At 33.3% G+C, this 13,548-nt stretch overlaps 1 protein-coding gene across 2 annotated transcripts; it reads right to left on the bottom strand.

Moving 5' to 3' along the window:
* Window positions 1–1,792: 1,792 nt before the first annotated feature.
* Window positions 1,793–7,154, bottom strand: LOC100781179 (O-fucosyltransferase 1). Of its 2 annotated transcripts, XR_417084.4 has the most exons (10): window positions 6,977–7,154; window positions 6,720–6,879; window positions 6,536–6,614; window positions 6,348–6,418; window positions 6,079–6,167; window positions 4,086–4,209; window positions 3,715–3,998; window positions 2,867–2,996; window positions 2,006–2,695; window positions 1,793–1,907 (listed from the first exon to the last, which is right to left on the bottom strand). XR_417084.4 is itself a non-coding variant. In XM_003539822.5 (9 exons), exons 1-9 carry the CDS (start codon window positions 6,982–6,984, stop codon window positions 2,108–2,110), a joined length of 1,533 nt encoding a protein of 510 aa, XP_003539870.1. In that variant the 5' UTR covers window positions 6,985–7,154; the 3' UTR covers window positions 1,793–2,107. The 2 variants fall into 2 exon arrangements, 1 of the variants encoding a protein (XP_003539870.1); XM_003539822.5 differs by having other exon boundaries at window positions 1,793–2,695.
* Window positions 7,155–13,548: the final 6,394 nt, after the last annotated feature.

The following is a 13,548-nucleotide window of genomic DNA, read 5'->3' as shown; positions in this document are numbered from 1 at the left end:
GTGATGTGTATGTGATTCATGAGGTGTGATAAGATGTTGTTTTGGGATTATAACATTGTAATTGAGATTGGGTGTATGTGATAAATTAAGTATGTGTTGAATTATAAGATACATGTGTATTGAGATGTTGTGTGCATTGAGTTGAGTTATGAACCATACAATCACACGACTATAAGATCTTTTAAGAGCGAGAAGTTAATACACGATAAGTATTGTGATGGGATCTACTGTGGGAACCCGATGAGTTTAATCACTTTGAAACACAATGAGTTAAAATTATTTTGAAAGCAATTGAGGAGTCATGTGTTTTGTACAGTTCATAGATAGAGTTTGTGTGCTAAAATATTTTCTGAGTTGGACTTGAATTAGGAGGGAGAGATCTTGACGGACTCTTCGGAGTTTAGGCCTTGGGAGTAAATACACCCAATTTGAGTGCTCCTTTAAGCATGTGACGATCCCACATGGTTAGAACATTCTCGCAAAATAACATGACCCTACGATTTTACCTAGTGAGAGTGACCTGACTTACCTGTGTGTGATATGTCTTATCATGTACTCCTGGGCACCCAATGTTTTTCACTACCATGATACCTAGTTGATTTCATGTTAGGTCCAATATGCAATCTGACCCAGTTAGACTATCTTAAATTTTAGTTGAGAAATATTCCTTCCATACGGTTCGTTCATGACGTCTAAGTAGGTTTTCATACTATCATAAATTTTATCACCATACTTAGTACATCAAGTATCACAAATCCATCTGAAATTCACTTCCCACTGCATCCCACTTCCATTAAAAATATATATCATTTGAACACATTAACCAGATGCTAGGAAGAATTTGTGTCTAACAAAAAGTCCAAGCTTCAATATTCAAACTTCTTTAAAAAAAATCATGGTAAATTCTTCAAAACAAGCTAACATATGGAAGATTAATTTTCTCCTTTTAGGCAAAATGATGTATTAAGAAACAGACCAATAGAGCACATGATGTGCCAAATTTGGCAAAGGAGGTACAAATACATAAATATGGAGGATTGGTTTGACAACCATATAAATTAAAGATCTATATTGTTTCTACTCAATAATTTTGTTCATTTACATTCGTTGAATATATAATTTTCATTTTCAAATTTTTTTATTGAATTTCATCTCCTTTATTTGAACATGCTTTTCCATATCTCATGTATGGCCATTGATATTTTTTATATAATAATAGAAAGATTTAAATATGTTTCTGATTCTTATAATAGACTCATTTTATAGTTTTATTCCCTATAAAAAAAAAATCTTATTTCTTATGATTTCGGTTCCTATAGATTCATTCTCAATTTTTTTTATTGAATTTCATCTCCTTTATTTGAACACATGCTTTTTAATATCTCATGTATGGCCATTGATATTTTTCATATAATAATAAAAAGACTTAAGTATGTTTCAGATTCTTATAATAGACTCATTTTATAGTTCTATTCCCTATAAAAAAAATTCTTATTTCTAATGATTTTGGTTCCTATAAAATTTTATTTTATGATTTTACTCAAGCTACTATTTAGCATTGACATCAGTCATCAGATAGATATCAGATCACAGGTTTACTGTTTTCAAAGAGGAAATATAGAATTGTGGAAATACTTGAACAAGCTCATTTCATTGCGACCCGAAAAAAGATTAAATAAATAAAACAACATAAATTTAGCACATCTGGTTTTTTCCAGCACTCCAAAGATCTATAACATAAATCTGCCACACTTTTCAACCTTCCCTAGGTAACTAGAATTGCCTTTCTCTGGCAGATCGAAGAACTATTACAATTTTAGTTGATTTTTCCTAAAAAATAAAACTCCAGTCACATAGCCAGCTATCTATCCAATCCGTGTGGTCTTCCTCCTATTGTCTACATGAAGCTAAAGAATGCAAATATACAAATCAGCACCTTGAATTCTCAATGTCTAACTACACCATTCCCCGAGTAGAGTAAATAGTTTGAGACAAAAATGATCACCTGCAAATCTCAGTAATAGAACTTCATTCCTTTTCGCTTTGGCCCACAGCAGTTCATTACTGCAGAGTTGAAGAACCATTAGCCCAATGGCACAACTTTGGCTCAAGATATTGTAGAATTTGCGTCGGTCTCTGTTTTCTGTAATTCGTCATTCATGATATTTAAAATGTCATTTGGGGGACATTTGTCTGCCGGGTTCTGTGTAGATGTTTGGCAGAAGCACTCAGGCCAAGAATTAGTATAGAAAGACTCTGGAGAAACGCGCTTATGAGGTTCTCCAAAGTTTGTTTTGAGCATGACTTTCCTAATAGCTTCCTCAAAACCAGCCGTTCGCCCATTCTCCCTATCGATGAAGATAGGGGCAAGAGATTTTCTATCAGGTCTGATAGTAGTCCGGAAGCCATAATAAAGGCGATGTCCAAGGAGATTGTTGGCAAAGTTGCTTGGGCCATCATAAGTTGGCATGAAAATGTCAGAAAGAAGACAGACCATGTAATCCACAGCAGAACCTGCCAATCCCCTAGTGTTTTCGGCAAGCTCTTCAGAGTTTTCAACAGAAGAATGATTTTCAAGTCGAGGGAACAAACTTCGAAATGGCATCATAAATCGATCCCCACCAAACAATTCACCAGCTGCAAGATATATCCTGGTAGAATTGTCAAAACCCAATGCACGCAAAATAAGACCAACCTGCAATGAGAAACACATAAATGTACATGTAATTTAAACATTGGAATCATATCATAGTCATAATCTTTAACAAATTTGAAATTTGTTATCACCAGCATGCATGTAAAGGTTAGTCCTTACCAGGCCCTGAGAAACAAATTAAAGAACAATCAAAGCAAATCTAATTTTTACCTCCTCAGGAGTCAAAGGGCATTTCCCAATAGCCCTTCTTTCATCATAGACAAGTCTTTTAGGTGCAAAATTTTCTTCTCGATACTTCTTCAAAATCTGTTGCTCCTCAGGTGTAAATATATCAAAGCATCTACAATCACATTTATATTCAAGATGAGTAATTTAGAAAAAGTAACATCCCATTATGTTATGGGGGAGGGGGGAATTGAGTTCATTAATCTACCAATAAAACAGACTCTTAAATCAGCACTTGCAGTACATATTAACCACTAGTAGTATAAATATGGATTTTTGCATTACATCACATCATATCATAGCAAATCCATCAATCACGATCACATCCTTATACACAAGAATATTATTTAGAATCTCAATTTTCTCTCTCCTTCATACCTAAATCCCTATCATTTCTACACATGCTAATACAACCACTACTCAAGATAAGGAGGATATAAATATAAGAGAGAGAAAGCCAAGTATTAATGACAATGGTAGTTTTGGAAAAAAAAATATAAATTTAAGGCATTTATTACTATCAACTAAATTGACCACATTCCTTAATCTTGATGAATTAGGTAATTGGATCTTATAAATAGGACCGGAGGGAGTATCATATATACATAGGCATCTGGTTTCTGACAATGATAACAAGGAAAATCCCACACATTTGGTCTATGGTTTTTTTTATAAAGCTTTGGTATAAACATCCATTGCTTTAAATCAAAGAAAAACATGCAATTAACTCTTGATATTTTAGGACATAAAACAACAATTACACAATATTTATATCACATTTAAATTCAATAGACATATAAACATAATTGTCCAGCCCAACCGAGATAACTTACCCAGCAAATGACAACATGTCCATCTCAAACCGAAGATGTATGGACATAAAGGGACCTTGTGCACGTAGCTTTTCAACTATTGATTGACTTAGCTTCATGATATGTGGCTTGAATCTTAAAGCATGATAGTTGACTCTACACCTCAACCTTTGGTACTCAGGATTGTCAATTTCTTCAGCTAAGCGATGTGAAAAGGGAGTAAGATAGATGGCACCATGTTCTTTCATTTTCTTCAGAGCATCAGTAGTATACCAACTTATAGGAGCATCTCTAGGAGGGCGAAGCTGTGTGAAGATAACATTTGAACATATTATCCAATAAATTGAAATAATTTCAAACTACTGATTGATGACCAAATTATTATAGTCTACCTGAAATGGCTTTATTTTCTTCTTTTTGCCATTTTTCTGATTCTCTGGAATGCTTTCAACAATCTTTACATCATACCTCAGTGTTTTGATGAAATGTTCAACATCATAGATACCATGGAAACCGCTGCATGTAATAATTAAAAAAAAGCACCTATTTAGTGTAGTGTGATTCTGGTTCATCACAAATTAAGAATCAATTGAGCCAGGCTCTATACTATTATAGAAAGGGGGTTCCCCATCCATTTGGAATCTTTCCTACTTTTCCAAAACATCCATTTATTTCAACTAAGTGCATATTTGCGGAAGCTCTTTGGAAATAATCACTTGTTTCAAAAACTCTCTCAGGAAGCAGCCTAAAATAAGTGATTATTTCTTCAAAATAGAAATGCTAGTACCAAACTCTATTTTGGTTGAAAAATATTGGCAATCACAAATTTGTGTGTTCTACTTCTTATTTAATGAGTTTGACTCATGATTTTGTAGATTCCAATAAATTTAACCAAAAATAAAGAATGTGTTCAAAGGAATGTGTTAAGAGAGTGTTTTGCTAGCACTCTTTAAAATAAGCTAAACCAGAGACATGCACTAAACCAAAAGGGGAGGCCAAACTTGTCTCTACAAAATAGAAATTAGCTACAAAGGCCCACCACTTAACATACTCCTAGTTGTAAAGAACTTAACGAAATATTTTTTTTTCTTTTGATCAGTGAACTTAACAAAATATTAATAAGGAAGTTTAAAGCTCGTATTTAAATTTAAAAAGAAAATTGAATTTTCTCTTTAGATATGCATTATATGCATCTTTTCGTAAATCCAAAAAAGATTCCAATTAACAAAACACAAGCAATTGAACTTAAGAAACTTAGTCTGAAGTTTAAGTGAACCATGCTATATGTAGATTTTGGATGATAAATCCAACTCATTTTTGTGCATCTACCAAGGAAGTTTAAAGAGTTTAATAAGCATCCAAATCCATATGATAAATGAGCAAGCATATAATGCAAGTTTATAGAAAAGGACAGAATTCATGCTATATGTAACCACATCAATATGTTTCTGAGAAAAATGCACTCAGGCAATTCTTAACTTCTAATGACAATTTAGATAAGGAAAAAGGAGATTCCTTTATTAAATGGTAACTCACCGATGGTTATCCTCACTTGCTGTTAAAAAAAAAAGGCAGTCTAGCAATTACTTGCTATCAGATATATAAGAACTAAATAAGACACTATCTTCCAAATTTATTTGTGAAAATCAACATATTATCTATTCTCAATCTTCCTGTAAAGTAGTAGTAATAATAATAATAATAATAATAGTGGTTTTGATAATGGATGTCCTAAGGAAACACTTTAAAAAGAATAAAAGTAAATTACATTAAGGTCCCCTAAAGTTTTGTCAAATTCTCTGTGGTACTCCTCTGATTTTTTACCCCCACACTAACCCCTTTGATTGTTTGAAAAAGATTACACTGACACTCCTATACATTACAGAAATTAATTGTTTAGAAAACATAACAGTTGTGATAAACATTAACAATGCAAGGGGTCATGTGCAATCCAAGAAACATCAAGGAGAGTTAGTGTAATTTACTCCAAATAAAAAACCTTTATTTTTAGTAAAAACACATGTTTTCCTAGGCAAATTAAAAACAAATTTGATAAATTAATGCACAAGTTAATACCAAATTCAAGTTTAGATAATAAATGCATATATCTAAACATACATAGCAAAAGCGATTTTAATTTATAAAAAAAAGTACAAAAGTTAATGCATTCACTACCCAGAAAGAGTTAATTGTTTCTTAATATGATAACTAATGCCTAATAGTAATAACAACTTTGTCCAGTATATTATATATTATATTATTAATCCATCATTCCATTCCAATTGAACAACCAACATATGTTCAAGGGATGAAATAAGTCCAGGAGTAGATGAATGCATGCTGCAGTTCAGAAGTCAGATAAGAATTAAAAGTTAAGACAGTTACCTGTCGTCGTGCCAAAAAGAGTTTGCATCCAACTCAGGTAGCACAAGTGTAGCATTCATGATTCGCGCAGCAAGAACAGCATTAGAAATCTATAGCATTGAAATGCAAATTTATCAGTATATCAATATCAACATATATGTACAGAATAGCACCAGCATACACATAGGAAGCCTCATCCTATCAACAGCACTAAATTCAATTCACCTAGCTTAGTAAGCAGACACAAAGCAAATACTCAGCAGTTTAAGTGAATGCAGTCATGCACTTACCGCACTACGCTGCTGATTCAGGCCACCGTTACATCGAACACGCAAATAGCCGTTGCTCTCATTCGGAGGAGCTGAGACAAAACAACATCAAACAAACAAGGCATCAGAAAGTAAGTTCTAGAACATTACATTCAGACGAATAAATTTTGCATCAGAAACAGTCTGTAACTACAAGACTAGATAGATACGGGGCCAATGAGTTCTCGGAGCAGACGAAGGCCGCCAACCGCCGGAATCTGCGTTGCTCCAAAGCTCTTCTAAACGGATCTGAACGAAAATTGAATAACAAATAGCTGAATTACATGAAATAATAAGTACAAATTCCATTTCACCAAAAAAAATGTATAAAGATTCTGAACGAATTGCACGAACCTCGGAGCGATAGTTGGATTGAAGATTGGAAGAAGTTCCTGTTGAGGAGAAGAACAATGAGAGCGTGCAGATCAAGAGCACCACAGCAGCAACCGACAACTTCACAATCATTCCTTTGAATCCTGAGCCTCCTCCGCTTTGCCTCCTGTGAAAGCCAGTTCTGCAAATAACAACATTACGTCGACGTTTAAGGATCGAATCGAATCTATTCGAAATGAAAATTTGCATCGAACCGTTGTTATTTGAACTAACTGTACCTCCTCATGGCTAAGATTCAATGGCTCTGTTGTGTTACGCCTCAGTGGTGAAGTAGGGATTGGAATGGTGATCGCGGCTGAGAGTGCCGGCGATCTAAATGGCGGTGGCCGGTGGATATGTTGTGGTGAGAGAAAGAAGGTGAAACGTAATTGCCGTCATTGAATTGAAATAAATTACAGAAAATGGCTTGGACTAATCGATTGGGGATAGGGTATGGGCTCCTGGGTGGGTTTGGAGAATGGGCTAGAGAATGTAAGCAATTATTTCCATTTTTTCTTACTGCACCCCCAAATTTGTAAAGTCCCCATCTTACCCTTCTTCTTCCAAGTTTCTTCTCTCCTCCAGCAACCTCTTCTCTGATGCATTGCAGATGGATGTTTTCATGCAAATGAGCAGCCTCAAGGAGCTCACGGTGGCCTTCAATAGCTTCCTCGACCCTCTCCCCGAGTCACTCTCCTCCACTTTGGAGTCGCTTGACTACTTCAACAACTTCAGCGGCTCAATCCCTACAACATTGTGTGTTGGTGATGTTGGGAATAATCTGAAGTTCTAGCGGCATGGTTGGAAATCTTGATTTGGAAGAGGGAGGAGGGTGTTGTTGTGGGCTCGAGGTGGAAGGTTCGAGAAGCTTCCAGAGCAAGGGTTGGTCAATTCGTAATGCATTGACATTACAGATTGATCAATTTGTAATACATCATGAAGGAGTTTTGGCTTGCGCTAAAGTCGTGGATGGTGGGGCCATAGTCGCGAGTGTGACAGAGGACATGGATATGGGGTGGATGGGTCGAGAAAGGGTCGTGCGATCTTGGCTTGTAATGGTTCCAAGGGGAGTGGTGGTGGTCAGTGCAACTAATGGAAGTGGTGGGAGGGAGGAAGAAGAAGGTAAAAGGGGAATATTATAAGATTATGGGGTGCACTAGCAAAAAAGGAGCACATTAAGTAATTGTTGAGAATGTATTGGACAAGAAGTTTGGGCTTTAATTAGTTCGTTGGAGCTTTTGCCATATCCAGTTCTTGTTTCTAACTACACTCCAAAACTTTTTTAAAATTTATTATCATATAGACTCTTTATACCCCTAACACTGTTACAAAATTATTATTCCGTGATGTAATTTCTGCACGAAGTTTTGTTTTTAACATTCAGAAAATAATTTTTAAAACACATTTATTTTTAACATTTTTAAAGTGCTTTCTAGAATACTATTTTGTGTTTCAAAAAACACTTTTTTAAATGTTTAAAAATAAAAATTGTGTTCTGAAAATTACTTTTATAACAATTTTTTTTTCTTGACATTTTGAAAATTGATTAATGTCTCAAACAATTTTCCTAAATGTTGAGAAAAAAAATTTAGGCAAAACACTAGATCCACTAAACACAGCATATAGAGGAAAAAAATGGAGAATAGTGAAGAAATTGAAGTGAAAAAAAACATATAATTGATATCGATCCTTTAATTTAGACAACTCTAAGAAACATCTCATGCAACAACTTGGAAAAAATATAAGATATAGTCGTATGTTGCTGCATATATAAAATGAGAGACATTAATGTTGTTATGCGAGTGAATAAAAATAAAACAAGAAAGAATTAGCAGCACAAACATATTGCATTGGAGTTTGGATGATGAAAAAATCTTAACATTAAAGAGAACGAGCAAGGGAAGAACAAAGATAGACCAGAACAAAAGATTGGGAGGGAGTGGAAGATAGGAGGGAGTGTGATGAAGAAAATGGGAATGTGTTAGAGCTATGAAAGATTGTTTATGTTATTGCATTGAAAAAAGGGAGTGTGCAAGGCAGAGAATTGAAGATGGTTTGAAACAAGAAGATTATTTAAGTAATTTGATTTAAAAAATAAGGGAGGGGACTTAATATAGCAAAAGGCTTTCATTAGGCCAGGGAAAAGAAAAAAAAAAGGTAGATTCTTAGAGAAGAATAACAAAAAAAATGGAATCATTGAAAGATATCGAAATCCCTACCTCTTTTTATGTCTTTTTCTACATGTAAGAATCAAAGAAAAGTATAGAAGGATTTACAACAACTCACGAACTTGCTCAAACCCTACCTCTTTACATGTCTATTTCCTTGTTTTCTAGTTAAAATATAAAAATGCCAACAATATCCCTTTTGTCTTATTAAAATGTGAATTGAATGTGTGAACTAATATATGTGTCCCTGTCAGCCTAATTTTAATCAAGTGATCCAATTTGAATTTTGAGAATCACCATATGTTTATATGTTAATTGAGTCAAGCCTATCAAACAAATGTGTTGAGTTTGCATATAGGACCTAATGAACTTAATATCCATGATGGTTGGGTATTAAGATAGCTCTCTATTTAAAGAAGGACAAGATCCCCACTTGACTCACATCCTCTTTGATAACTCATTGCTCTATCTAATGTGATTGTATATAGGAATCAAAGACAATACTAGTGGATTAATAATAATTTGTGTTATGCTTAACCAATTGAGTTAAATTTTCTTGACAAATGTATCATTATTTGAATTATATATATATATATATATATATATATATATATATATATATATATATATATATATTCTTAAATATAAAGTAAATTATATTATAAAATTGAGATGAATTTTAGAGTTATATTTTTTTAAATTAGAGTTTTTGTTACTTAAATGAAATAATAATAATAATATGGATGTATATAAAGAATGAATCAGGTGTAGTAGGTTCTATTATTTGAGTGCACTAATAATTTTTTTACTTTACTAAATATTGTACCAGGTCGGGTCAAGAAAGATTAGGGTCTAAGATAAAATTTATAAAAAAAAATTAATCAAATATGAATTATTATTACTATTATTATGTTATGAATCTTCTAACTTTCTAAGGTACAAAACCATTTAGCAATGCTTTAAAATCAAGGTATTCAAATATTTCACTCTCAATAGTTAACCTAATCAATATATGTTATAAATATAAAATAAATAAGAGAAAATGAAAAAATGATAGAATCTAAAAATAAAGACAATTACTTGCTAATATTTTTTAATACAACAATTTAATCCAAGTCATCTATTATGAACTTTGACAATTAACTTCAAATCTTAATCAAGTAATATAAATAAGAGGAAAAAAAGGGAGAAAAGATTGAAAATGAAGTAGTGAAGAAAATCTGAAGTGAAAAGTTTAATTTTCAATTCTTTTAAAATTATTCTTATAATAACTTGATCACATGCACACACAAAGACATGCATGGGTTGGCTGACATGAATTTTGATAATTGAATGGATGCAATCTTATTGGAATTTTTACAATTTTTATTACCGTTAATTTATTCAATTAGTTTTTATGATATTGTGTCCCTCAAACTCCTACACACACACACACGGGTTGGCTGACATGAATTTTGATAATTGAATGGATGCAATCTTATTCAATTAGTTTTTATGATATTGTGTCCCTCACACACACACACACACAATATGAGCAGCAAAAACAAGTTTCGCTACAAGGACTTGAAATTTCATTGAAACAATGGTGATTACTAGCTAGAATGACAAACAACGGTGATGTTGAGATCAATACTGAGGCGATGCTGGAGGGGGCAGAGGCACCTGCACTACTGCGTGTTGCATCTACAAAGTCTCGTTGAGTATCCGAAGACAAAACCAAGATGCGTACAGCCCAAAGGTAAATGATGAATACTATATATAAATACATATACTGGCATTTACAATGCCACCTGCAATCATTTGACTTGTTAGGACCATTTCTTGAAATCCGCGGTTGATGGTGGCATTGGATCCAATGTGTTATTTTCTTACATTATACACTAGGGACTACGTTCAGTTTTTGGATTTTCTTATAAACACCAACAGAGATGTGGATGTAAAGAGAAAGTATTGTTTAACTGACTAGGGGTTCTATGGCAATGCTCTCATGAAAAATTTACGACATCAAATAGTGTCAGATCTTATGAAGCATGGACCAACACGGATACCGGACACGACACAGACACGGACACGTGGACACCTGTAATGTTCAAAATATAGAAGGTAGTATGAGTGTCGTGTCGGTATCGGACACTAACACGGACGCATGTCGGATACCGGACACGGCAAGGAGTTGAGGTGTCCGTGCTTCATACTCAGATCCTGTTACTTTCTTATCTGTGAAAATTTTAATGGGTTAGCAATAGCAGCCGGAATTTCAAAGGATGAGAAAAATCACACGCGGCAAATGTGCCTACGTCCTCCTTAGTAGCAAAACAACTGTTTTTTTTTCTTATTGATGATCAATGCTTTTTCTTATTGATCAATGATATCGCATTGTAAATTGTAAATTGGTGTACAATATCTTATCTTATATGTACGGTACAGTTTCTTATCTGCATACCCTACTGCAGGGTGAGGGTTTCACCCTGCGTAGTAACTCAATGGGCATATGCTTCTATTCTGTGTAGAGGTCCTTGGCAAACTGCTTCGAGATTATCCCTTTTGTTCCAATAGTTTGTTTTATCTTGCATGTAATACATCAATAGACTATGTATCCTGGCCCTCTCCGAAAGATCTGTAATTAAATTCAATTATTGTTAAATGCTGAATTTTTTTCTTATTCTTTTCCTTTTGTCTGAAAACGTTTCAATGACTTATTTCAGGTGTTCTTCCCAAAATTACTATGGATATGCATGAAGTTATTTAGTAATGCCCTTGAATCTGTGTCTACGGTGCAAAATATGATCTTTTTTCTTCGTGAAAGTGCAAAATATGATCTAAAGTAGCTTACCCAGCTTCAGATTTGTGAGCTGATGATGGCCTATACATACCTAGATTAATTTTATATATTCATGATTAGTTTATTTGCCAAACAAACCAGGATTAATATTGTATATTTCTATTGTTCTATGTAAAGGTCATTGTGTAGCTTGTCGAGATTGAGTGTGCTTGTTCCTATTTTTTTTTCTTCTTTAATCCCTAAGAATTGAACATAGGGATGAAGGATTTACAACCACTCAAGTAAAACGATCAATTGAAGTAGATCCCTGATTGTTTGCTCTCCTTTAAAACTATGAAACACAAGCTTGACCTACAAACACAATTTCGCATGTACTTCATTTCATGTCTTTTATCGACACTGCACTCACAATCACCACATTCACTTCTTACTTTCTTTTCTTTCTTCTCTCCTCACTTTTCATCTCCATGCAAAGCCATGGAGGATTTTCCCTACATTAATGTGGAGGGTCTTCTGTAAGATTATTGTCAATCTGACTCATCAACTCCTATGATCACTTTTTTTTCTTTTCATGTTTTCTTTTTTCATTTTATATATGTTATTTTCCTTCCTTGATTTTTTATATCACTCAATGTCAAAATCAATCAATAAATAATTTTTTAACTCTAATTCCTTAACTGAAAGGACCCTTATAAGTTAAGTTATTTACTTTCAATTTTTTAAAATCTTAATAAAGGAACTAGTTTTTACATATAATGACTCAAGATAACATATGAACAAAGTTTGATTCTTAAATACAAAGTTCATTGAATATTTTACTTTAGTTCAAGAAGATATATGAATTTATTTTCCAAACTTAGCTTTGGTTAATAACCAAACTTATTAGCTTTTGTTAATTTTATTCAAGTTGAGTAAACTTACTCAAAGAAATCAATTTCTTTAGCTTTTTTTTCTTAATTACTCAAAGTTTGAACAAGAGATATTAAAGGAAAATTTGACTAAGTTAGTTGAATAATGTAGGTAAATTATAATAATTCCTTCTTTTTTTTAAATAAAAATAAAAATTGAACCTGAGATGTTATTTAAGAACATCAATAACTCTCAATCTCCCCAACCCACAACTTTGACCTAATTAAAATATGAGAAGAAACATAACACCTCCTCTTATGAGTCTTCAAACTATTTTCATACGAACACCTCTTACTAGCAATCAAAATTTATTTGATATAATTTTCACATTTTTTTATAATATTACATCGTCATTATTACATTAAATATTAATCAACTTTTTTATTCCAAACCAGAAATTTTAAAAAGTTTCTAAAATGAAGCGTATATCTACTCTACTCTCATATTTTACTCTAATTGCTCTGACATCGTGACAAAAATTATAATGAAAATTTTTGTGGGACTAGCTTATAGTGGAAAGGAGAGTAGTTATATATGATTATATCCAACACCGGTGACTCTAACATAACACAATACACCAAATTTGTTGCTATTTCAATAGTAACCAGCGTTGGGGATGAGCGTAGTGAATCAAGAAGTCCATGAAAGCATCAATTCGTGCACAGCTGCAGAAGGTGGAGTAGGAACATCATTGATTGCCCAAGCGAAAATGAGGGAGACAAGACTAGTATGCCTTAGAAAAAGTCCATGGGAAATTATCATCCAAAATTTAATCATCTACTTTTTGTTTGAGCCACTACAAGAATGCTAGCGATTAGTCTCCAAATTATCATTGATTGATATTAGAAAGTCCATCACTATTGTTAGGACTTAGGATTTATGTTGGATTACTATATGATGTTAAATTCTATTAAATTGAAAGATCCCTGAGACTTGAGTGACACAGATAAGG

Source organism: Glycine max, chromosome 12, assembly GCF_000004515.6.
Source record: "Glycine max cultivar Williams 82 chromosome 12, Glycine_max_v4.0, whole genome shotgun sequence".
In the NCBI taxonomy this organism is placed as follows: Eukaryota; Viridiplantae; Streptophyta; class Magnoliopsida; order Fabales; family Fabaceae; genus Glycine; species Glycine max.
Note: the sequence above shows the minus strand (reverse complement) of the source record. Positions and strands in the feature narration are given on the sequence as shown.

Bases quoted from the DNA above. Each gene is read 5' to 3' on its own strand.
- LOC100781179 (XM_003539822.5), bottom strand. The intron at 6,615-6,719 runs GTTCGTGCAATT...ATTTTCGTTCAG, and splicing joins AATCCAACTATCGCTCCGAG to ATCCGTTTAGAAGAGCTTTG. The intron at 4,210-6,078 runs GTAACTGTCTTA...TATTACATGCAG, and splicing joins TCTTTTTGGCACGACGACAG to CGGTTTCCATGGTATCTATG.